Source organism: Talpa europaea (assembly GCF_964194135.1).
Source record: "Talpa europaea genome assembly, chromosome: 4".
NCBI classification, from domain to species: Eukaryota; Metazoa; Chordata; class Mammalia; order Eulipotyphla; family Talpidae; genus Talpa; species Talpa europaea.
The window spans coordinates 2202738-2227645 of NC_140070.1; the positions used below are offsets into that span (position 1 = coordinate 2202738).

The 24908-nt window shown below is 61.4% G+C and overlaps 2 protein-coding genes across 4 annotated transcripts in view; both read right to left on the reverse strand.

Annotated features, from left to right (window-relative positions):
- Positions 1-2443: 2443 nt before the first annotated feature.
- Positions 2444-10110, reverse strand: NEIL2 (nei like DNA glycosylase 2). Its single transcript, XM_084232808.1, has 5 exons — positions 10082-10110; positions 9714-9853; positions 6862-7190; positions 4591-4787; positions 2444-2890 (listed from the first exon to the last, which is right to left on the reverse strand). Exons 2-5 carry the CDS (start codon positions 9849-9851, stop codon positions 2505-2507), a joined length of 1050 nt encoding a protein of 349 aa, XP_084088934.1. The 5' UTR covers positions 9852-9853; positions 10082-10110; the 3' UTR covers positions 2444-2504.
- A 7368-nt stretch (positions 10111-17478) lies between these two features.
- Positions 17479-24908, reverse strand: part of GATA4 (GATA binding protein 4) — a gene marked incomplete at both ends in the record, with an annotated part of 34351 nt that continues 26921 nt past the window's right edge. Inside the window, 5 exons of one of the 3 annotated variants that reach the window (XM_084231021.1) lie at positions 17479-17661; positions 18527-18675; positions 19918-20005; positions 22434-22559; positions 23283-23449. In XM_084231021.1, the coding sequence (XP_084087147.1) occupies positions 17479-17661; positions 18527-18675; positions 19918-20005; positions 22434-22559; positions 23283-23449 (713 nt within the window). Of the gene's footprint in view, positions 17662-18526; positions 18676-19917; positions 20006-22433; positions 22560-23282; positions 23453-24908 lie in introns of those variants that run through there. The other 2 variants (XM_084231020.1, XM_084231022.1) reach the window with 2 other exon arrangements.

The window sequence follows — 24908 nt, forward strand, 5'->3', positions numbered from 1 at the left end:
GCCTGGAGTGGGGCATTAATAAGTCCCTTGTAAGCGCGCGGGTGAGGACCCACAGCCAGGAACCCGTTCAATATCGGGGCTGCCCTATAAGAAAAGGTTTGACCCATTCACCAGTCACGAATGCGGCTTCTCCATGATGGCTGCCTGGCTTCATTTTAAAAATGGTCCCACAAACGTCAGCTTTCCACAGGCCTCTCTGCCTGGCTGTTCACTTCTTATTCCTGCAACATCCCAGCCCACCCGGGAGAGCAACGAACTCCCTCACCTCCTTCGCGTCTTTGCTGAGATCCACTTCCTCACCTGGGTCCACCCTGATCGCCCATTTCATACTGCAGCTTGTGCCCCGCCCCCCACCCTGCTCTGCTTGCTCCCAGTGTTCATCATGTCACAGAACACTGCTCCCCCGGCCACGCTGCTGCTCGAGGGTGACAGACTGTGCTGCGCTCACTGACACACCAAGCACCAGAGCAGTCACAGGACATCCAAGGGGCACAACATTCTCACCTCAGCAGCCTCAGGGATGCCTCCTGAGGGCCCAGTGCCAGCTGACCCTGACTGAGCCACTCCTGCTGAACCTGCTTCTCTGGTCAGCAGCGACAGCCTCCCATTGCTCAACTGTCAAATCCAGACGTCACCCCTCCTCCATGGTTTCTCAAAACTTTCCACCCGGTTCGGAGGCTTTACCAGTTCATGAGTCACCAGTTCCCTGGTGCAGCTTCACAGATCCCTACACCCATTCAAAATCATTCATCAAAATCATTCATCAAATCCTACCGGGCCCCCAAATCCCCATCCTATGGAGCTCAGGAAACCCACGTCTCTTCGTAACCTCTCCTCAGCTCCGGCTTGAAACCCGTCCTCCCTTTTGTCCCCCACCCCCAAATTCATGTTGAAGCCTTAACCCACATGGTGGCTGAAAAAATGGGACCCCATTTGGAAATAGGACCTTTTCCCAGATAACCAAGGTTCAGTGACGTCACAAGGGTGGGCCTAGTCCCACAGGAGCCGCAGCTTCCTAAGAAGAGACAGCAGGGCACGAGGTCACTGCTGCCTGTAGAGGGGCGTCAGGAGAAGCAGGCAGCTGACACCTCCACTTTGGACCTCCCCCTCAGGAGCGGAGAGCCTCTGGCCGTCAAGCTCCCCAGTCTGGGTGCCTGTGAGCCCCAGCCCGCAGCACACGCTCTAAGTCCAAAGCTCAGATGCTTTGGGTCAGCCAAGTGAAGCACGCAGAGGGACACGGCCCGCTACAGGGAGGAATGCAGAACCCCGGGAGTCTGGGCCCCACAGCACCTCCTCCTCTTCCCAGGAATAAAGGTGAAAATGGATTTTGTGGCACAACACGGCTCAGCACACGGGGTACAGCGCAGTGAAACTACTTTACTGGGGTCCCTGGAGGCTGAGCGCCAAGAAGCCGAGTAGATGCAGCTCTGCAGCGCTTCTCAAACTTACCTGTTCCCAGAACCCTTCACTGGGAGACCTCCTGGAGATGCTTCCTCCCTAGATACCGTTTTCAGAAGTGGTGGGCCAAAGGAATCCTGGCTACTTTGACCCCTAACATTGGCCAGGACTTGGCCCATGTAGGGGGGCTGCCTTGGGTGGGGGGGCGCGACTGACCTTGGCCCGTCACCTTGGGATCCCAGCGCCCTGGCCTCGTAGACTCGTTTCTCGTCTGCAGTGAGCGCACACTGCAGCCCTGCAGCGCGTACCTGGGACTCAGGTAATTGGCTCAGCTTGGGACACACACTGACCATGGGACACACACTGACCAGCCCCGGGGTCCAGGTGGCCACGGAGCAGCTTCCGCCGTGGGCTGCTGAGATCTGGGGGGAGAGGAAAGCGCACATACCCCCCTCTTGTACCTGCTGTTGCAGCACCTGCTTTAGGCCGAGCAGGTGGAGAGCAGGTGGGCACCCCACAAAGACCCTTTAGACACCAATAGAAAACACGGGCTTTATTCCCACGTCACCACCTGGAGTCTCATTGTGCTAAGGCCCCAGTGAGCTGTCTCCACACCCAACTCCTGCCAGCATGTCAAGTCCATCGCCCAGAGGGGGAAAGAGCTCTTCTGAAGCCCCAGCCCCCAGGTAGGTGGTCTGCTCCGGGCCCCTCCTTTCCTGGGGATGCCCAACCCACAGGAGTGCCCGGGAACAGGAGGCAGCATTCCTGCAGTCCCGCCAGCACCGCATCCTCAGAGAAGGCACACTGGTCGGTCTTCGCGTCGCGGCAAGCGCAGTGGCCGCAAACCCGCCCATTTCAACACCACATGCTTCAAAGCAACCCTGGGCAAGGCTGGGCCACGCGGGGCTCCTTTCTCTGCCCCGTCATCTGGGAGGATCCTCCCTGTACCGTTCCGACTCCTCTCACCTTCCACGAGGTAGAAGATAATTAACCAAACCAGAAAACAATCCGAAGAATCTCTGTTTTTGATGTGAGTCCCGGGCGGTGACCATCAGCAAGACTGACACCCTGAACCCTGACCCTACCCCCACTTCTTACACCCCTGCTCACACCCCCTCCTGGCCACCTGGGCATCGTGGACCTTCCAGGGCCAGGGGTGACACAGAGGGCCCGAGGGTCTCGGGTCTGCGCTGCTGCTCCGGCTGCTCGGCGGGCACACGGGGCTGGCACTGTGGGCACCACCAGGTCAGTCTCTGGAAACCACCGGGAGGTCCAAAGGCCTCCTTGCAGACCTGGTGCCCCTCAGGACACTGCTCTTTCTGGTAGATCTGCATGTGCTGCTGCCGGCCCTGGCACTTGCCCTGCAGCCAGTCAGCGCTGAAGCCCAGCACGTGGTCCAGCAGGGCCTGGAGCTGAGGAGGTTGGAGGAGTGAGCCCAGAGAAAGTGGGTGGATGCCAGCCCTGTACAGGGCCTCGTTCTTAATGATGTTCCCTGGAAGAAAGCAAGGAGGCGGAGGGGTCAGGCGTACACTGAGACACTGCAGACATCACAGAGCAGAAGCACAAGCCTGAGGGCAGCAGGGCAGAGGCAGCTGGGCCCAGCTTGGCATGGGCGTGGCCACCTGCAGTGGTTTGGTAACACGCATCTTCAGGGATGTCAAGACAAAATGGAATGATATTCAGGGCTGGCATTTAGCACGCAGAGGTCAGCCAAATGGACTCTGACAGCTGAGTCAGCCCCGAGCTCCAGGTCACCTAGATGCTCACTGCAGGCCCTGAGCTCATTCAGGCTCACTCTCCTCAGCTGTCAAGTGGGGTCAGGGACCTGGTTTTTGTGAGCAGTGAATGAGAACTCACACACGCCCAGCCCCCGGACGGGAAGTTAGAATGGCACACGGCCCGGCTGGTCTGACTAAAATAGGCCTGGAGGAGGCAGGGCTCAGGGAGGGTGCGGCCATCTTCCCGCCTCATTCTCTGGGAGGCCAGCCTGGACCCCTTCTTCCGGAACCCACGACTCTCTCCAACCACGCTGTCTGGAACCTCTTCCAGGCCTTTCTCACGGCCCATCCGAGCTGCAGCTGAGCCCGGGAGTGCTGGCCACCGGACGAGCACTGAAGCCAGGGGAGAGGCGGCAGGCACGCAGCACCGTGGGGGAGCAGAGGGAGAGGCCCCTGCTCACACCCCTGCTCTCTGGAGGTGCGACCTGCACCCCCTGCCAGGACACCCTCTGGCAAAGGGAGAACACCAAGCCCGAGCAGCCGGAAGAAGCCCGCCGGAGCCCGCAGAGCCCCTGGCCATCACCCGGGTAGGCAGTGCGAGGAAGCCAGGGCGTAGGCTCTGACCATGTGTACCTGGAGCCACCTCCAGAAGCCTCTGGGCTTCAGGGTAGACGCCCCAGGTGCGATGGTGAAGGTTCAAGGCTGTTGTCTGAGCCACGGCCTCCTCCCACAAGGTCAGCCTTGCCTGCCAGCTGGAGGCAACATTCCCCTGGGAATGGGGTGACCTCCACTGCCGCCACACCTGACCGGGTCACCAGTCGGGGGATGCTCTCCCAGCTTGCTGGTCAGCTGACTGGTCTCCCCACCTCAACAGGCCACCTGTGGCTCATGACTTGAGCCTGCTTCTGCCTCGTGTCTCCTCAGTCCGTGATGTGGGCTGAGGGGCCAGGACCGGGCAGCAAGCAGGTGGCTCCTCAGCCTGAGTGGCCCCCACTGGGCTCCTGGTAGAGGCTGAGTCAGAGTGTCTGTGTGCAGGCTTTTGGGGCTCAGGAGAGAACCCCACGACCCCAGCCCCATGGGAGGCCACACGCCAATGTGGCTGGTAATGGAACGGGGTGGAATTCTGAATGGGCAGAGAAGGTAGAGATTGTCTTCTCTTCCTCAGTTTAAACAGTGGCCCCTCAGGAGGGTCTGAGTCTGGGGCCTCCCAGATCAGTGGGGTTCTCCGGTCAACAAGAGCCTCCATAGCCCCACTCAGAAAGGCCGGGAAGACAGGTGTGCGTGTAGGTGACGAACGCCAGGCCCGTGGCCTTGCTTCCCTTTTCTGGGACTCGAGGGCCTGCAGGTGAGGGGCCTTGGGGGGCACCACCACCCACACACCTGGAGGCCCACTTCCTCCAATGTCTGTGTCCTCGTGGCCCTGTCTGCGCCTGGCCAGTGGGTGCCTGAAACACAGCAAGCCCCCCGCACCTACCTGAGCCTGAGAAGTGCCTCTGGTCCAACAGCGTGTAGCAGACGGGCTGCGCCTGGCCCAGCGCCACCAGGGCACGCCCGCGATGGAACTCGGGGGCTAGGATGTCGGAGGTGGGGCTGACCACCGGGGAGGAACACCACGACATCTGACAGTTGTAAAATGCCAGGAAGCCACCGCCCCCGAAATGCAGGACCAGCCTGGGGAGACAGAGAAGATGCTGAGAACACAAGAGCCCCCACCCCCGGTCAGCTGAGGAGCCCAGGCCTGTCCAATGAGAGGAGCCTGTGTCCGAGGAGGATTTAAGAAATAAATACACCCGGTCACTCAGAAGACCAAAGCCTGCGCGAGCCTGGTCTTCACCCGCAGTCCCTGGCTCCCAGCCCCCACGCCTGGGCATTCCCCAAGTGCTGAGAGTGACAACGGGCCTCTTGCTATGTGAATGAGACGCTTTGGGGACAGCAGCTAAGGATGGGCCGGGTACCAGGAGGGCTGGAATGTCCCGACCCCAGCGGGGCATGGGCTGGAGGCGGAGCTCAATGGCCCCGGGGCTCATCGGCCACATGGAGAAAGGAGCCTCCAGAAGGGCATGAGGGGCCTCTGGTGAGCTTCCAGGTGGGGGATCCTGTGGAGACCCGGGAGCAGGGCACCCGCAGAGGCTTGGCTCCGCAGCGCTCAGCAACGCTCCACAGCATGCCCGTGCTGGCCTCCCCCGGCCGCCCCAGCGCGGCCTGCGCGGCGACCTTCGCCCGGGAGCAGCCGTGCCTGGGCCAAGGGGAGCTCTGATTCACGGCCTGGTCAGGGCACAGCTGGCCATCTGGGCTGCGACAGCGCCTGAGGCTGGGCTGGGGTGGGGTGGGGCGTGGGAACCTCAGTCTCCAGGTCAGGGTCCAGGAGCCAGGGGACATGAGGAGGAGGGTTGGGGCGTTGCGGCGCGCTGAGACAGGCATAAGCCACAAATTCATTAAAACAGCAGAGAAAGCACAAAAAAATTGTTGGGGCAAAAATCAAAACAAAGACAAAGGGGAGGCCAAGGTCACACCTTTGTGATCTCGGGGCTAAGCGGTCATGACGAGACGACAGCAGCTTCTGCCCCTTCCTGGCAGCCAGAGGGGACACGGGGTCAGAGGGGACGCGCAGGAGGGGTGGGTGTGGGGGCGGAGCACAAACAGGGCCTGCTGGAACGAGTCCGGAATGGCCAGGCAGGGCCCCGCCCAGGCCCCGGGCAAGCGTTACCAAGACCAGGCAGGACGTTGCCAACCCCAATGAGCAGCAATGGGCACGTTGTCAGGACACGCCCGAGGAGCCGGACTCCTCCCTGAGGGAGAACAGGCCCTCGGGGTCACACGCCCCAGTGGGGGTCTGCTGCTGCGGCCAGGACACCCCGCGAGCGGCAGGACGCAGGGAGTCTGGGCAACACGCTCTGCGGGGAGAAGGTGCCCAGGACAGCAGCGACCTCGAGAGGGGCCCGGGCGGCTGCAGAGAGAGAACCAGGCGGGGCTGGAGTTCTGATTCCCATGGGGGAGCTGAAGGGATGGCAGCTCCACGGCGGGGCACCGAGCCCGCCTGCGCAGACCGGACGGCGGCCTCACCGCTGAAGGCCAGGGAGGCGCACACGTGGCCCGGGTCGCGACGGCTCCGTCCTCAGCCAAGGTGGAGCGGCCGTCAGGCAGGCCAGCTACGCCCGGGCTGGGCCTCCAAGCATCAGCACGGAACCAGACACAGGAGCACCGCGGGGCTCAAAGGCAGACACGGCCACCGAGAAGGGAGACAGACAGTCCCGGCCAGAGAGCAGCGCCCCGGGTGGGGTCACGTTTATGTGGCGAGCGGCGAACTGACAGAATTTGAGAGGAAAAAGGACACAGACTTGAGTCACAGGAACCCCAGGACACAAGGGGAACCCGCGACGCCCACAGGCCCCATGAGAGAGAAGGAAGCAGCAAACAACGCCCAGCCCAGCCGGTGCAAGCGTGGCCCTCGCAAGGCTGGAGACATCCGTCCCTCACAGCCCACGAGGGGGTCACCGTGCCCGCAGACAGTCGGGCCAAGATCCTCTTTGGACACCAGCAGGCGGACAACGGCGCACTCTAGTTCTGACCCTAAACTCTAGTCAAGTCCCAGGTGTTCTCTGGGGCCAGGTCTGGGGGGGCACTGCTCGCCTGAGGGGGAAGGCCCCTCCTCTCCGGAGGCTCCTGGCCCAGACAGGGGATGTGTCCGAGCCCAGGCCCAGGCCCAGGCCCAGCTCCCCAGAGCAAGGCCAGGCGACCCTCCTACCTGGGGATGGGGTCCTTCCAGTCGCCCCTCTTGTTGGCTTTCTTGGCCCTGGAGAACTCGCTCACCCAGACGCTGCCGAACAGGCCGAAGGCAACCCGCAGCCACAGCTCGGTGTCCCCTGCTCCGGCGCTTCCCAGGGGACCAGGCGGCGGCGGGGTCGGGGAGGGCTGGGCAGAGACTTGCTGGCCATCGGCTCCCAGGGCTGGCTTCTGGTCCCCGGCCTCGTCCTTCCTTGCCCTCTTGTGGGGCGGCACTGGCGGGGGGCTGCCCCCGGAGGACCCTGTTTCTTCATCTGGATCAAATCTAAGGAATAATTTCTTCCCGTGGACCTGGAAAAAAATGAACACGGATCTGGCCCTCTGCTCTGGACTGCCCCCCCCCCAATGCCTATGTCAAAATTAACCCAATTGGATGCCATGAGGAGGTGGAACCGTGCGGGGTGATGAGGTCGCGAGGACGGAGGTCACGAGTGGGGCTCGCCTTCGCTCTCTCCATCAAGGGAGGACACCGCAGGAAGCGGCCTCTGGGAACTAGAGAGACAGCTGTCACCAGACACCCCCGACTGCCTTCCCCCTGGACTTGCAGCCTCCAGAACCACCCGGAAGTCAGGCTGCAGGACTGAGGCTACGGGAGGGGAGCGGAGGAGGGGGGCCCAGCGGGCTGTGGTGGAAACAGTTCTGGTGGCCGTGGCCGCCTCCACCTCCAGAGCTGTGAGCCTGCCCGTAAGTCACATGCAGTGTGGTGACCCGCGTTACTTCCAAACACACAACACGTATACGAGAAGGGTGTCCTGGCTGCTGCAGATCCTATTTCCATGCTGCGAGCACCGGGTGCGTCAAGGTCCTGTGGCCAGATTCCCGGGGGGCTTGTTGCAGGGTAAGTAAAGTATCAGGCTTTTCCGCCCTCCTGCCATTAGATTAAATGCATGCCCGATGGCAGGCACCTGGAGTGAGGTGTGGGCATGCTTAGGTGGGTACACCTGGGCTGAGACTGGGCTTAAGAGGGCGGCGCCATGAGGACGCCAGCAGAGCCAAAGGAGCAGAGCAGCAGAGGCCACGAAAGAAGGCTGGAGAGCCCAGGAAGAGTGAAGCTACGCTGGGGGCTGGCAAGCCTGCCAGCCACCCGGCCCCCATGCACCCACCCCTGCCTGCCGTGTACCTGATAAATCCCAATAAAACCCTGAAAAAGCCACCGAGGGCTCCAAGACTCTCCTTTACTCCAATCACAGAAAACCTGCCCTGTGCCCTTCCTGCCACTAATCTTGTTCTGCAGGACCTGATGTTCAGGGGGTCTTTCAGAGAGTGAACCCCAGACATCTGGCAGCACCACCGCAAGTGCCTGACCACCAGCCACTGAGATCACAGTTTGGATCTCCAATCCAACCAATCTGTATAAATATTACACTGCAGCAGCAGGTGAGATCCTCTCCCCAAGAGGGTAATTCCAGGGTGACCGGTCGGCTGAGGACACTACCTGTCAGATGCCCCCGGAGAAACACCTGCCAGAGCAGAACCCACTGTCCTTGCTGCGTTCACTGTGCCCCGTGGTCCCTCGACCCTGGACACGTCCTACCTCGAGGGGTCCCTCGCTGGGCGGGTACAGAGCGCGGCTCAGAGATGACAGGCTGCTCCCCTCCCCCCAGGAACTCAGCATTTCAGAGGCGGGGGTTTGGACATGCTCGGAGGTGAGCCGTGGAGAGCCAGACGCCAGGGGACACGGGGGGCACGACTCACGCCTGCCCCTGCCTGGAACAAAGCGGAGGGCCCTGCACAGAGCAGGGGACCAGGGCGGCCAGGCTGGGGGTGGGGCGTGGGGAGCACCTGCTCATGGGCCTGTCGCTTCTTTCTGGGAGATCAAAAGCTCTAAATGCAAAGTACAACTTTGGGTGAAGGCACGAAAAGCCAGTGAGTCAGCAGCTAGAGATCTTTTTAAATTGGGGGATTGATTAAAAGTCTAAATATGGAGAGGGGCTGCGTCCCTAGCTCCTCCCAAAGTAGGGCTGGAGGTCAGCTCTCAGCCGAGCAAGAACTCAGGCGTTCTCTACCCCGCACCCCGCCCAGACAATGAGAGCGCACCCGGGCCAGGGGTGTGACTGCTGCTGCCTCCCCTCTTCAACCCTCTGATTTCTGGGGACCTCAATACACTCAGCCACAAATCTGCATCTCGCAGTTTCCCTCAAGGATGGGGCGGCCAGTGAGATGTCTGCACCCGTGGTCAAATGTGCATTCCAGAAAAGTTCTTTAAAAGGGTGAATGAGCCTCCAGGTCCCTTCTGCCTTTTCTCTCTCCCTGCTGAGAATGCAGATGTGATGGCTGGAATCCCAGCTGCCCTGCTGAAGCGGAAAACGTCAGGCTGACCTGTTGATGAGCTGAAGCTGGGACACGGCCTGCAGACTGAAAGTTTCAGGGAACAGCAGACAAGAGCCCTCAAGGCCACCCGCCTGGTTCATGCATCCCAGCTGACGGGACCCCTACTTCAGACATCACAAAAATCAGTATTTAGTTGTCTAATTGCTTGGGGCTCAGACTTTGGAGAGAGCTCTCCTCTGGGCCCCCCCCACCTGCGTAAATAAAGAACTTCCCTCCTCCTCTCTGAGTGCTGCCTGGATCTCTGACAGAATCCTGTGGCGACAGTGATCACCTGGGTGAAGGCCACACCCCCGGGAGGGGTGAGCAGAGGAAGGTCGCCGGCCACTGAGCTCCAGTGCTCCAAACCACCCCGGGGGGCTCCTGGGACTTCCCATCAAGACGAGGAAGACCCTTCCTGACTAGTACTCCCTGTTATTGGGACAGTCCCGTGTCTCAGGGGCAGGCTGGTTCTGAGAGTGAGTCCTTGGGGGATGGCGCACTCACCTGGGTGTCCTGGAGCCACAGGGACTGAAAGCTGGCAGGGTCAAGCTTCTTACTGCTCCCTCCTGTCCTGACCACCTGCTGCCCCACAAAGGGGGACACCAAACCATGATACCTCCGCACAGACGGGCCCTCGGGCATTCCTGCGGCAGGAGAGAGAAAGGCACTGACGGCTCCAGCCTACGTGGCCCAAGGTGGGGGTCAGAGGCAGCCTGGTCAGAGGCAGCCTGCCGGGGGACACCCTGTCCAGCCCCTCCCACCTTTCTCCACGAGCACACACTTAGTAAGCACCACAGTGCACCTGGCCTCAGAGCCTGCTGCCCTGAGCTTCAAGCCCGTGGCGGCGCAAACCAGAGTTTTTCGATGTTTACCTTGGAACTGCCAGTGCGGGACTGCCACGCCCGCCTCGCTGGGGACTTGACAGGCACGTCTTGCACAGGCGGGGAAACAGGTGGTTAAGTAGTGCCCCTGGGACGGTGGGGAAACCCTGGAGCAGACATCTGAATGCCCCCCTCCCCAGGCTCTCTACAGGCTTGATGATTTGGGCAGGGAGAAATGGGGGGGTCACAGACAACCCTGCCTCCGTGCCCAGGCGTGATCCCCACGGCTGTCAGTTACCAGGGAGAGCTGGCGGCGGGAAGCCACATGCGCCTCTGCCTGCTCCCACCCGGGACTTGTCACTGCGCACCCGGACCGTGGCCCTGACTCATCTCCAGGTGCCCAAAGCCACTGGCGCCCACAGCCACTGCCCGCTTAGCTCCCTTTCGGGGGAGACCTGGCGACCGAGCAGGCTGCAGGGCACAAAGACAGAGGCCCCTCCCGCTCTGCGGGCAGGCCCCGAGTGGAGGCGCCCACGCGCAGGCCTCCCGGGTGGGAGCAGGCAGAGGCGCATGTGGCTTCGGCCGCCAGCTCTCCCTGGTAACTGACGGCCGCCGGGATCACGCCTGGGCACGGAGGCAGGGTTGTCTGCGACCCCCCATTTCTCCCCGCCCAAATCATCAAGCCCGCTGAGAGCCTGGGGGGGCATTCCGATGTCTGCCCCGGGGCTTCCCCACCGCACCGGGCACTGCCCGCCCACCCCAGGGCACCAGCGCTGAGAACCCCTGGACTGGGCTCCTCCCGCCGCCCACAGCGCGTGTCCGGGCGGGCGCCTCACCCCTGCGCGGGGTGCTCGGCCCCAGCCGGACTTCAGGCGCTCGAGGCCTGACCTTGCCGCTGACCTTGGCGTGACCCCCGCGCTCACGGCCGGACCATCGCCCAGGCCGGGGCTGCTGGGAAGCCCTCCCCGAAGGGCGCCCAATCCTCAGCACAGGCCCGGTCCCCCCCCCCCCCCGGTGTTTCTGGGGCCGCCGGTGCCCCGGGGCCTGCAGGAGCAGCGGAGGGGGCCCCGGGGCGGGCGGGGGCCGCAGGGTCGGCGCGGGGGTCACGGGCCGCGGGGGGGGGGGCGCCACAGAAGTGCACAAAGGGGTGCGGCGTCTACGAGACGCTTCCAGAAGGTTCTCGCGCGCTCCCACGCCGGCGCGCGAGGGGGCGATGAGGGGGCGCGCAGGGCGGGGAGAGCCCGGCCTCCGCGACGAGCTTCTGGGGCTCCCGGCACCCCCCGGCGCGCAGCTGCCCCCCGCGCCCGCGAGCCTCGTCGGGACCGCCGGCCGCTCACCCGCGCCCGCCGCGGCCGCGCCCGCCGCGCCTGCGCACGCGCCTGCGCCGGGAGGCCTCGGCGTCCGCACTGGGCTCCGCACGGGGGCGGGGCTCCGCCCGGGGGTGGGAGTGGGGCGGGGCTTTGCTCCGGGAGAGGGGACTGGAGGCGGGGCTAGGCTCCCGGGGGTGGGGCTGGAGGCGGGGCTATGCTCCCAGGGGTGGGGCTGGAGGCGGGGTTAGGCTCCCGGGGTGGGGCTGGAGGCGGGGCTAGGCTCCCGGGGTGGGGCTGGAGGCGGGGCTAAGTTCCCGGGGGTGGGGCTGGAGGCGGGGCCCCTGCTGTGGGCGGGGCCCTCTGTCCTGGGAGGGGCGCCGGGCCGGTTCTTGGGTGTAGCCGGGTCGGGCCGCAGCCCTGAGCTGGGCGGAGCAGAGGGCCGGCCGGGAGAAAAGGCAGCTCCCCTGGCCGCCGGCTGTCCTCCTCCTGAGGGCAGTCCACAGAAAGGGCGGTCAGTGCATAACCCGAGACTTTGGGCAGCCCAGGCCCGGGCCAGCCTTTCAGCTGGTTTTGCTCGGCCTCACAGCCGACCCAGCGAGGCCGCTGAAAAGCCAGCAGGTTTTCAAGAAATTCTCAGGAAGCTTTCAAAGGGTGCTTTTTTGACCTTATATTATTTCAATATTGTTATTGGAAGTTTTGTGTTAAAAGTAGTATTTGTATATTAAATTTTTATTTCAAGGAATAAAAAATATAAGACGATTTAAAAATAAGTATTTTCTGCTGTTCTCAAAAAACGATGGAGAGCCAATTCCTATAAGAAGTCAGCTGGGAAATTTGGGGAGTATTCCAGAAGCTCCCGGCAGGACAGGAGCATGGGCCAGAGCCACGCGTCCTGGGGTGGGGCTACGGGCTGTGGGCGTTTGTGCTTGGGATTGACAGGGAGCAGTGCGGTGCACAGAAGGGGCTGGGCTGGAAGTGAGGCGAGGGAAGCACCGGAGGCCTTGGGTAGGGGTCTTCAGCACAGGGGCGGGGAGGAAAACGAGGGGACGAGGTTTGAGTTTTGACACATGGAGTCTATGGAGGGATCCAGGCAGAGGATCTTCGCATTCCTGCCTCCCCCACACACGCCAGAACCACATCCCCACCCCTGGATGCCTCCCATTATAGGATGGGGCAGGGCCCCACGGAAACCTTCACAGGGCCCCTGAGCCTGTTCTGTAACTAGTTGGGGGGGGGGGCAGGCTTAGCCCCAACCCTGGCCTCACCTACTGGAATGAGGCCTCTGCTGAGCCAACGCGCTAGTTGAGAAGGCAGGTGGGTTGCAGGGGGCACCGGTGTCTCCTATAACAGCTGTGTGCAAGACTTGCTGGCCCCACAGAGATGTGGCCTGAGCATTACCTGCGGGAAGACAAGCCACAGCGTTGGCATGGGGCATCTTTCCACGGTGTTATGGAAATGTTACAAAGCAGGCATTTGAATCACCTGGCAAGGCTGGCAAGTCTTGTTTACATGCAGTGGCCATGCCTGGCTCTGCCCTTCCAGCAGCCCCATGCTGGAAGGGACTTGCCTGGGGGCAGGGACCCGGTACACCGTGCTTGGCAGCAGGGACACTCGGTATGTATCGTTGAATGAAGGATTAAATATCAGCTGTGGAACACAACCTGTGGAGTGCTGCGCCAGCGCATGCTATCCTTGCTCTCTCGAGACATGGGGCTCTGCTGGAACAGGGCCAGCTCCTGGAAGAGTGACTCTGGAGAACAGCAGGGAAGATCTAGTCCCGCCTCAGACGACCTGGGTCCCTTCTCAACACTCAGCAAGCAGAGCTTGGGCGAGTGACTGAACTTTTTGCAACCTGGGTCTTTATTCATAAAAGGCAGCAAAGTGCCACCTTGCCGGCGGCTGTGGGATTTGTGGAGCTGATGCAGAGGGCCTGGCACACGTCAATTGTTACTCAGTTGTTACTGTTCGCCTCCCCATGGATGGGGCCACCCAGGGTCCGCAGGCGCCTGGGGTCAGCTCCGCAGCGCGCCGCCGACCCACTTTCTGTGCTCCTTGCGGCCAATTCCTGCCTCTTCGTCGTGCCCCGATGGCCCCGGCAGGATTGAGATTATAGTGCACGCGGAGATGGGTTAAAACACAGCCTCCCCCAGACAGCGGGCAAAGGAGTGAAGGGCCGAGTGAGGAGTCCAGTGGCCAGGGAAAGCTGGGGGACTCTGAGCCACGCGGGCTGGGGTCCTGTCTCCAGCAGCCCTGAGAGAGGCTCTGGGGTCTGTAGCAAGTGGACAGCGCTCTCCAGTGTGTCCACGTCCTTCCTTAAGGTGTCTGAAAATGGGGAGAATATGGAACCCAGGAGTCGCCGGCCCGGGAAGAAGTCCAAAGTCTTCACCTGAGATGGAGACCGGGCTTGGGCTGTGTGGATTTTCTACGCTTTACGGTGGAGGGGGGAAGGGAGGAGGTGCAAGTCCATATTCTGGGGGCAAAGGGACAGGGTTTGAATCCTGCCCCTGCACTATACTCTGAGACCTGCAGCGAGTCACACGCCATCCATGGGCCTCCCTCTGGTTGGGAGGATCAGACAGGCGGCCAATATTGCAATAAAGTCATGGCGTTTTTGCGCTCCCAGCACTTACACAGCTGTGTTTACACTGTATCGTGGCCTATGAACGCCACTGTAGCAGTAGCATGTCTAAAACACAATATTGTGCACTATGCAAAAAATGCCACCTGAAAAATGCCAGCCCTCACCTGAGCCTGGGCTGAGCCAGAACCTTTCTGCTCTGGAAGGTCCCATAACAAGTGCGGTGTTACCCAGCACAGCAGTGGCATGCTGGGGAAGTTTCCTGTGGACACACAGAGCCACGAGCAGGCCTGCCGCGCGGCGACCTGGATCCCTGGTACTTTCCGCCCGCAGTTTCCGGGCTGGTCTCCGCTCGCTTGAAAACCTGGCTGCAGGCGGGGAGGCAGGAGCACGGGCGCCCCCACACAGTGAGCAGCCCAACGGCGAGGGCAGCACCTCTGGCCTCCCCAGCAGGGTGGTGCAGGCAGGGGCGGGTCCCTGGATGAAGGTGGGCAGGAGGGCTGGGAGCAGAGGGTCTCAGGGACCCCTCGTGACCTGTAAGTGTCCATCCAGCATGGTCTCACCATCCCAGTGTCCTTTTCCCTAGTGGGGTTCAGTTTGCTTCCTCTTCCAGAAAGACAAGTAAACTAAACCAAAACAAACCCAAGAAATCTGACTACAGAATTGAAGCTACCAGAAGGGGGTGGATGTGAGCAAAGGAGAGAGGAGACCCAAGGGTCCCGGGTGAAGGATTGTGGGGACCTTCGGTGGCGGGTGTGGTGGGATAATGTTCATCTGAAGAGGTGTGAACCTGCACCCCAAAATCATAGTGTTGTAAACTAATGTTACTTTAATAAGCTATTTTATAAATGAAAAAAAGAGACTTGGAAGAGTCTATTTTCCAGTATCAGAAAATGTTTAAAAAAAACAACAAAAACCCCACACCAACCCCCTCCACTTCAAAAGCAGCTTTCCAGACAGCGGTCTCTCACACACTCAGTATCCCAGTCGGCATGTCTGGTTCTGGGGGGCAGATCTCACCCAAATAATATTCACCCCAGTTCCCTTCGGTGCCTGTTAGGAGAACCTACTTCCTGTCAACCCAAGCCAGTTGCAACCGCAGCAAACCCGCGCTGGCCTTCCAACGCCCAACAGCTGGACTCCCCTTGCTCGTCACAGGCGAGGGGAGACTGTGAGGGGCTGCGGGAGCCCCCTCCGGGACACATGCGACTGGCCCCTTAGCGGCCAGACCTTTGTTCTAAGGGCCAGGCAACACTACCTGCTCCCCACCCGACCACTGCCCGACCCTCTGGGACTGGCCTCTTTTACCATATCCTATCCCAAGCGGCCGCCACCTGAAGCTAGATTTGGGGGAGCATGAAGATGGGGGGCGCAAAGGAAGGGGGAGCACAAGTCACGACGTCACGTCAGGAAAGAGCCAATCTTGAGAATGTGCCCTTGCTGAGGCTGCCATAAACCCCGCTGGCTGCTGTTGGCAGCTGGAGGCCTCTGGGCCTCGGCCTCTGGCGGGCAGCGACCCGGTGCGGCTGGGCAAGTCCTCAGTGGGTGAAAAGCTGCTGTGCTTTTTTTCCAGGAAAGAATGGTGCTTGGGGTTTTTTTCTTACCTGCTCAAAAATAACAGGGCTTTTGTGAGGGCCAGAGACCCCTCGCAGGGGCCAGCTGGGAGGCCAAAAGCCAGAGGAACCGCTCCGAAGGGGGCCGACCTGCTTCCTAGTCCATTCCACAGGCTCGGGGCCAGGGGGCCTGGGGGCCAGTGTGTGCCGTCGCCCCACTGCTGCGCTGAGGCGGGTGAGCGAGACTCGCCCGAGAAGGTGAAGATAAACTGGATACACGGGAAGACGCGCCTCTTCCGTTGCTGAGGCTTGACTTGCCCCTTCGGGGCTTGCTTGGATGGAATCTGGAAGGAGAAATGGCAGGAACCCAGGGTCCCTGCTCGTGCCTGGCCACGAGGGCCCTGGTGAGCTGCTCCAGTCTCGACCCGTCAGGAGCAGCCGCCAAAACTGAACAGAGGAAAAGACAGGACGCAGCCTGCCCGGGTGGGCCGGGGCCTCGGGGGCCTGCAGGGGGAGCACGAGAGGCGGAGTAAAGACCTCGGGGAGGGGCGGGCGAAAGGAGTACAGATAAATTTATTAGTTAAATACTGATTTTACAACCATTTCACCTTAAGACAATGTTAACAGGTTTGTGGGTTAGGGGCGGTACATGAGGGTGGCCTTCATGGAAGAGAACAATGTACACGGTGATTAAAACAGAATCTGGGTTGAAGGATATTCTCTGCTACAGCCAGGAGGGCTTCTGGGTGGGGGTGGGTGTTCGGGGCAGGACTCAGTAAGGCCATCGTCTGCCAAGGCTCTGCCGATGACAGGACACGAAGGAGGGGGTTGTCTTTGTGAGGCCTCAGCATCACAGGCAGAAACAGCAACATGGAGAAAAAGCCAATTCCAGAACATTCCAGAATAGCGCAGAGCTGGAGAGTCCTCAAGGCCCACGCTCAGTGTCTTATCAGGTCCTGTCTTTCTTTCCTTGAGTTTTGTTGGGTTTGTCTGCTTTGAATTCATGTTGCAAAATCCGGAGCTTTTTGCCTCCAGGACAAAAGACTTCTGCCGCAGAAGGCCGCGGTGCAGGTGCTGTCCGGCCAGGCACAGCTCCAGGGCCTGGGAACCCACGAGGTCCGAGTGCAGAGCCAGGGTCGGCGGACCTGAGCCCACATAGCACCGGCCCAGGGTCACGCTCGCTTTAGCGATGGACTCTTCATTCGGGCTCTCACTGGAATCCCTGTGCATGAGGGGGGCAGGAAGAGGGAGGATTGGGGGGTGCTTTTTGGCTGGAAGTTGAACTTGTTTTGCTGAGGGGGGGGCGGGTCACTCAGAACAGCGGAGGCGTTTTATCTCCGAGGCCTCAGGAGTGAAGGGGGGAGCGTGGGCATGAGGCCGTTAGCAGGGGAGGAACTCGCCGAGCCAGGCTGCCCGGGCCGGGCTGTGAGGTGGGCGGAGTGGGCCGCTGCCCCCACCGAGCGGTCAGTTCACGGGCTATGCCCAGTGTTTGTGGAGTCGGGGTTGGGATGGAGGCCGCAGGGGAGCACCGAGTCCCAAGGGGAGTGCTGGGTTTCCAAGGGGCCTGTGGCACCCAAATGCTCGTCAAACAGATGCCTTGGCCCTGGCCCTGGCCCGGGCTGGAGCTGGGTCCCAGCCCCTCAGATTCCTGGCGCTGAACGCCATGGAGAAACCACCATCTTGGGCCTCAGCGGCGGGAAGGTCACGGAGGAGGACATCTTGCTGGGTGCAGAAATGAGAAAGAAGTCTCCACGGAAGGCGCCTGGGCCACGGTGAAGGGCAGGCTCTCCCCATGGGAGTCCGACCCCTTCCCAGCCCCCACCTTGAGGAGTAGCCGATAAAGCCCCGCACCCACGTCCCCGACCCAATCTGTGACTTCAAGTTTCTTCCCAGTTGTTCTGGAGTCATTCCCAGACAGAGCAGGCCAGCCGCGGGAGCCAGCACCTCGGCTCTGCTGTCCTCCAAGTCCCAAGTCGCGCAGGAATCCAAGGAGGGCAGGCAGTGGCATTATGCAGTGATTATGTCCCCGTGACTGTCAGCCAAGGCCAGGCTGTTCCAAGGGTCCTGCTTGGAGCTGGCCTGTGGCGACTGGCTGACGGAAGACGCGTAGCCCTGTGGGGAGAGCTTCAGGGCCGAGAGCACCGGGTGGATGGAGGGCCCGTGGCCCGACATGGCACTGACCGAGAACGTCTGAAAGACAAGCACGAGGCGCCGGTCACTCCAAGGGCTCAGGGAGAGGCCTGGGTTGGAGGGATGTCCCACCCCGGGCTGCCACCACCCCAGGCAAAGGGAGCCAGGAGAGGCCTTGGCATGAAGGCAGGCTGGCCACACAGCACCTGTGCTATGCGACTCGGAGGCTGCCTGTGGCACAACCCACGCTCGGCAGGGGCTCAGCAGGTCTGAGCACGTGCCTTCTGGAAGATGCCACCATTACAGGCGACCCTTCTGCAGCAGAGGGTGTCCTCCAGAGATGAGAACCACCCTCCTGGTTCTACAGGTTCGGCCTCTCTGTACCCCAACAGTAAAGCTCACTAGACAAGGCATCCCCCGGAACACGTGGAAAACACGTGGGAGTTAGAGGGACACCCTGACCAAGCTTGGGCGCATCCTAATCTCACGTGGGGGCCACCGCTGGGGAAGCGGGTGGAGGAGCAGGGAGTGGGGGCGGGAGCACAGAGGGTCATTCTGTGGACTCACAGGAAAAATGGCATCCTGCCTGTGACGCCCCCCCACCCCACGGTCCTCCGTGGTTTCCACACTGTTCCCAAGCCACCACCCCGCCGCTAATTCTAGACCAAGGCCAGCCAAAGCAGCCTCACTTGGGGCCTCACCTGTGAAGAACTGCTCGGCCTCCAGTGCCCCATCCCCCCTCCTCCAGGGTGGGCAGGCAGTGCCCCGCCATGAGCCAGCCCTGGCACCCCATGCCTTGGCTCCAGACATGGAGGAGCTGCTCTCCACGTGAGTGCGGACCCCTGCCTCGGGCCAGCCGCCCTCCGCCCGCCAGCAGAGGGTTGGGAGCCTCCCCAGCCGCGCCTGGGCCCTGCGCCCAGCCCACCTGTGACAGGGAGCTGCTGTGCCCGTAGTGGGCCGACAGCCCCGGCTCCGTCTTGATGGGGCGCATCTCTTCCCCGCTGCTGGCGGCCGCGCTGCTGGAGCTGCTGGAGGCGCTGCTGGTGGGGGGAAGGCTCTCGCCGCCCGAGGGACCTGGAACAGCAGGAGCGTCAGGGTGGGGCGGCCGTGGGAGCCGCGGGCTCCCTCCATGCGGAGCACACGTGTCAAACTGCGTTTTTGAGAGGACAGGCCCACCCCTCTTCACCCCAAACTCTGAGGCCACACTCAGCGCCCAAGCGCGGGGTGTGAGGGGGGGATGGCGGCAGGGAGGGCGGCGAATCAGGCTCTCCGTGAGCCACCCGTGCAGTGGCTGGAGCCCCCGGGACGGGCAAGCACCCTAAGCAGCCTCGTGCCAGTTCGGGTCCGGTTCTGCTGCGGATCTCAGCTCCTCGATTGGGAACCCCAGAGGGGGCTGTGCTGGGGCACCGGTGCCCGGAGGCCCCATGACCGGGACACGGGGGACATGGGCCGCGCCGAGCTGGGCTGACAAGCAGCCTAGAAGAGGCTGAGGGCACCGTGTTGGGCAGGGAAGCCCCAGGGAGCCACTGCTGGCAGGCGCGGGGCTGGGGCTGGGGAGCAGAGCTCTGGTAGTGTTCTAGGTGGGGAAGGGGCGACTGCAGCCCGGTCTGCCCTGGGAGCTGAGGGCTGTTTCCCTGCGGGCCAGTTCTGGGGGAATCTCCTTCGGCCTTGTGCCGGACGGCTGCTCCTGCCGGGTCACAAGGGCCCCTCACTGTTTCTGGAAATCAAGGCGGCAGAGCCCAGAGCTGACAGAGTGGGGCCCTGAGGCGCAAGGCCTGCCGGCAGCCCTGTCTGACTCTGGTGAGGTCGCTGGCCTCTCCAAGCCTCGCTTGCTCATGAGTAAGATCAGGATAATAAATGGGGTGCCATGGGGTTAAGGATGGCCGAGCTAGTATTTGGGGAGGGGCCACAGGCCACCTTGACTACCAATGACTCCGCTGTGAACGTGACGGAGGGGGGAACCCTGGGCTCCCACACTCCAGTTAGCCCAGAGACGTGAAGGGAACCGAGTTCTCAAGGGGTCGCAGTGCCCAAGGCAAGTGACGGAGCAACGTGTGTTGTCCTCTCGGCCAGGCCTCTGCTGGCCCCGCTGGTGCCCATGGCCCTTACAAGTGGCAATAACAGGCCCCAACCTGAGCTCAGCCTGTAAGCCAAGTCCACCCTTCACTTCCCTCGGGGTGTCCCTTGCGCACTGAGCAGCCGGGACTCCAACGCTACGTCCCACCTGCACACCCAGCTGGGTGGCCCAGCCAGGAAACACGGTCCCCACCTCCCGGGCGGCTGTTGTCCACACAAGGCACACGGGTCGATTCCTACCTGCTGGCGTCTTGGATTTGTTAAGATTCTTGGGCTTCCGTTTTCTCGTCTGAATCCCCTCTTTCCGCATCGCCAGAGGCCTGGGGACCTGGGGGTCAGTACATGTGGTTGTCCACTTGCACACGATCTGCCTTGGCATTACAACACACAGATAACACCCCGGAAAAGCAACACCTAAGCTGCTCAGCTGCAGACTGCCGGGACGAGGGAATCAGCCCCGGAGCACGTGCTGAGAAATCCTTCTACTAGAAGATGCGCTAGAAGATGCGCCGTGCGCGGGGGCTGGAGACACAGCTCCTTCCCGGAGGCCACAGTGTCGTGGGGAAGACACATCGTGGAGCAAGACCGGACGGGTCCACGACGCAGGAGGCGGGAGAAGCGACCCTGAGCTGTCCAGTGTCGGGAGAGGGCGGGCCCGAGCCTGGGGGCTCTCTGCGGCGCGCAGGCAGGGGTGTCGGGCAGAGGCACGGGCACGCCAGGCTGCAGGGAGAGTGCACGCAAGGCCTTTGATTTATCACCCCCCCCCCAAAACACCGTGCGTGTGAAAGGGGTGAAACACACACAACGAACTGCCAATTTAGCCCTCGTGACACGCAGCTCGTGGGGTTGACCTATCACACTGTTGTGCCATCATCTCCACCATCCATCTCCAGAACTTCCCATCATCCCAAACTGCAACTCTGTCCCCAGGAAACACTGCCCGCAGCCCCAGCCACCCCCCTCCTACTCTCTGTCTATGACCCCGACACTCCAGCGCCGTGCAGAGGAGGCCCGTCCCCTGGATACCGTCCTCCGGCTCGGCCACGTCACGGCAGCTGGCAGTGTCCCTCTCCCGCTGGTCCAGTAAGACGCACGCTGCTTAGCCACGCATCAGCGGGCACTGCGAGGGCGTCCACTTTGGCTATCGAGAGGAAAGCGGCCCTGGACACGGGTATCCGCGTGGGTCTCAGAGGCCTGCTTTCGACTCTCTGGATACAGTCCCAGAAGCGGGGCTGCTGGATCACGCGGCAATCCTATTTTTAGTTTCTGAGGACATAATCCTTTTAACATCTGCATAACACTGCTCCATCAGTTTCTCGGTCCACTCCTGCTGAAGAGCAGTGTTTCCTTTGACCCTTGTCCTCCCGGGAGTTCCTTCCACCCATCTCCACTCCTCAGCGGAGGAGGCTCCGGACTGGAGCACAGAGCGCTCTGAGAAGCCCTGAGTCCTGACGCGCAGCTCAGCCTGTCCTGCCCCGAGGTGTCTTTTCCCATAAGCCAGGACACAGTGTTATACACTAAGTAGCTCTAACTTGCCTTTCATGGCTTAAGAGTTTTGCAGACTTGCTTAAGAATCCTCCTTGGGCCTCCCCGGTGGCGCAGCGGTTGAGCGCTGGGTTGCGAAGCTGCCCGCAGCCTCTGCAGCGCCGGTTCGATCCCCGGCTGCTACCCGGCCACCGGAGGAGGGTCCCACATGGTGCACAGACCTCTCCTGCCGCCCGCTGCTGCCCTCAGCAGTGTATTCGGTCCCTCTGCCTGCTCTGCTCCCCGCTCTGGCTCTGGTGAATTCTCTCACCCTCCCGTGCTTCTGGGAAGCTGTCAGCAGCCTCTGCAGCACGAGTTCAATCCCCGGCTAGGGAGCGGCCCACATGGCGCAGCAGACCTCTCCTGTCTCACCTACTGTGTATTTCAGTAGATCCACTTGTTCTGCTCCCCACTCTGTCTCTGGTGAATCCTCTCACCCCACACCTCTGGCCTGCACCCCGGCTCTTGTATGTGTAAATAAATAAATCTTAAAAAAAAAAAAAAAGTTCTCCTTCCATCTCTGAGCTTATAGAAATGCTTCCCCAGCCCATATTTTTTTAGTACTTTCCTTATCCCTATTTTAAAACGTCTGACATCTACACTGAGTATCTTTTGTTTGCCCACACTTATTTCTATTTGGGGCAGGAGGTGGAAGTCAGGCTTTGCTTCGGTTTTCCAGACTGTCCATACAATTATTCCTAAACACGTTTTCCTTTATCAGCTGAACGGAAATGTCACCTCCGCGGGCCCACGCCCCCTTACACAGACTGTCTCTGAGCCGCCTCATCTGTGAGACGGGCCAGCCTTCCGCGCGGCCCAGGCGGAAGCGAGCGGCGCGTCTCTGTGGTCGCCTGAGTGTCAGTGTCCCCCGCTCAGGAGGTGGAAGCCGATGCCCATGGGGCTGTGACTAGGTGGGCCTTTGGGGGTGAGTAGGTCAGTGGGGTGATGAGGCGATTCAAGAACAAGCCCCCGAGTCCCCTCCCTGGTTCCTGCGTGAGGACACACAGGGGGGTCTGCGGCCCGGGCGTGCTGGCTCCCGCCCTGCTGGCTCCGGCCCTGGACTTGCGCCCCGTGGGCGGGAACGTTCCCTTGGCTGAAGCTGCCAGGCTGTGTTCTCTGCAGACCAGTGCAGCCTCCACGGTCCCTTCCCGATGGACCTCTATGTGGAGAAGAACCACCTGTGGTCTCCATGGAGGACACGGGCAAGGGCTGTGTGGGGCGTGGCCGCTTACCCCGTGGAGCTTCATGTAGAGGCCGCAGGCATTGCACACGGGCTCGCCCTCGGCGTTGCGGCGCCACAGCGTCGTGGTGGTGGTCTGGCAGTTGGCACAGGACAGGCCCACGCGGCGGGAGGCAGACTGCAACACAAGACAAGCTTCAGTGAGTGGGGGCCCCACCGCTTCCGGGGTGGCGGGGCCGAGCCCCGCTGGGGTGTCTCTCAGCGGCCCCGGCCCCACACCTGGTACCTAAGCCACCAGGGTGAGGAGGAGCAGGACCTGTGCTGCCCCGGGGGAGCGAGAATTCTCGTCCTGCAGTGGACGCTGGTGACACTGGGCACCGAGGCAGAAGGGTACCCAGTGCCACCCGGGTGGATGGGCACAGGCCCTCAGGCACTGGACGGGCCCTGGGGCCTCACAAGAGGGAGGCACCGACCACTCTCTCGCCCCCCTGCTGAGGATGTGACCACTGGTTGGCGTTGATCCCAATCAGAGGGTGGTAGGAAGGAGCCCAAGTCCAGAGCCGGCGACTCCTCCCCATTCTCCTGAGGTGCTGGCCCCCCCGGCCCCCCCCACCCTGGCCCCGTGCCGCTCAGAGCTGAGTCAGGGAAGTCTGGACTCTGGCTGGGTGTGGGGACTCGGTGCCTGTGGGACCCTGGCATGGCCCTTAGCTTTTCTGGGTTCAGTTCCCTTCTGTGCAAGTAACAGGCTGAACCAAAAGGGCCAGGCCCTCCTGCAGCTGAAGCTAACCCGTCCCCACCCCCTCAACCTGGACCCTCTTTCAACGGTGGCCTGACTGCAACATCCAACACCAGAGCAGGCCCGGGGGGCAGGCCGGGCTCTCACGGACGAGGCCCCGCTTACCAGCCGGCGCTGGGGCTTGATGAGGGGCCGGTTGATGCCGTTCATCTTGTGGTAGAGGCCGCAGGCGTTGCACAGGTAGTGCCCCGTCCCGTCCCGCCTCCAGAGCGGAGTGGACATGGCCCCGCAGTTGACGCACTCTCTGCCTTCCGAGAAGTCATCGAACATATCTACTGGGGGAGAACAGAGGGTTATTCTGCGTTTGTCAAGGAATCTGGAAACCATGGAAATCGGACCCTCCCGGGCATGAGGACGGGTTGGGTCAGCGGGCCGTCGGGGCTGGGCACCCTGACGCGTGGGCTCCGCAGGGGCACCAGCAAAGGACGAGGTGGGGCAGCGACCAGCCGCCAACCCCACCTGCCCCGGAGCCTGAGCCCGAGGCGCCCCGACGCTACGTTCCCCGCAACACTGTGACCTCTTCTTCCCATTTCAAAACTGAAATTCTTTGCCTCTTGGAATGAAAACAGAATGAGTGTTTACTTCAGGAAAGTCAGGATACTGAAAGGTGCAAATAAAATCGGCCAACGTGATCCAGTGTGAACGCTCTGTTCCATGACATCCTTCACAACACTATACTGACACATATTTTTGCCTTGTTGGGGTCAAACTCTGTAATTTTGAGTCTTTTTTTCCCCCCACTTAATAACAAAGCACTTTCCAGCATGAGAAACTATCTTAGCGAAGCGCAGCATCTCATCTCGTAACGCGCCACCCTTCCAACTACGTCATTCAGCTTTTACTCGGTCTTCACCCAGGGTCTGAGCTGTGTCTGAAACACTGCTGCCGCGTACCCACATGCTGGCATGTCTGCATAGTCCTTGGGCTACCCCCTGGCAGCAGAATCACTGAGTCAAAGGACTACATTAAAAGAAAATGCACTGTTCAAGCTGCTTTGCAAGAAAAGGGGGTAACTCATGTCTCTTTTGCATACACCTGCAGGAGGTGCTGAGTGACGGTCTGGCTTTTTTTGGCTTTTTGGGACATAAAAGAAAAGTGCATGTTGGGAGTCCTGGCTGCGTGCCGACGAGCACACCTCAGAAGCCTCCGGCGCCGGCCCCCTTCTCTCACTCAGCCTCCCCCACCTTTACAGTCACAAGCTCCACTCAGTCCCTTGGGCGGTCCCGTGAGAGAGGCTGGGACCCTTGGCCTGTTCCTACCGCGAGCTACAGAAGCTTGGCTCAGAACTTCCAGTGGCTGCCTCCTCTTTTGAAAAAACGCTTCTAGCCCTTCCAAGTTTTCTGTCCCTAACTTTCTGTCCCAGTGTCCAGATGGCTCTTATTCCACTGCCAGAGCCACCGTGGATTCTTCTCAAGTAGAGGGGGCAGATATTTGGGGTGGGATTGAGAGCATTCCTTCCATGGGGACTCAGCCCTCTGCAATCAGGCTGTGAGCTGGAGACAAGGATGGTGGGGGGCCCGCCCCCAACTCTGGGTACACAAACAGTCATTTGCACCTGCAAACAAGTAGCTGTGAGTCAACACACACAGGTGTGAGGGGCTGTTTGCGCAGACCAGGGAGCTGAGCACACACGTCATAGGCTATTTTTGCAACTGGGTCACACTGGGCGCCCTGCAGCAAGGTCACCTGCCCTCAGAGCCGCAAGGAAATGGCGACAATGTCCACTCAGTT

Bases quoted from the DNA above. Each gene is read 5' to 3' on its own strand.
- NEIL2 (XM_084232808.1), bottom strand. From the start codon at position 9,851: ATGCCCGAGGGCCCGTCTGTGCGGAGGTATCATGGTTTGGTGTCCCCC. The intron at 7,191-9,713 runs GTGAGTGCGCCA...ATTTTTTTCCAG, and splicing joins TGTGGCTCCAGGACACCCAG to GTCCACGGGAAGAAATTATT. The intron at 2,891-4,590 runs GTAGGTGCGGGG...GCTTTCTTCCAG, and splicing joins GAGGCACTTCTCAGGCTCAG to GGAACATCATTAAGAACGAG.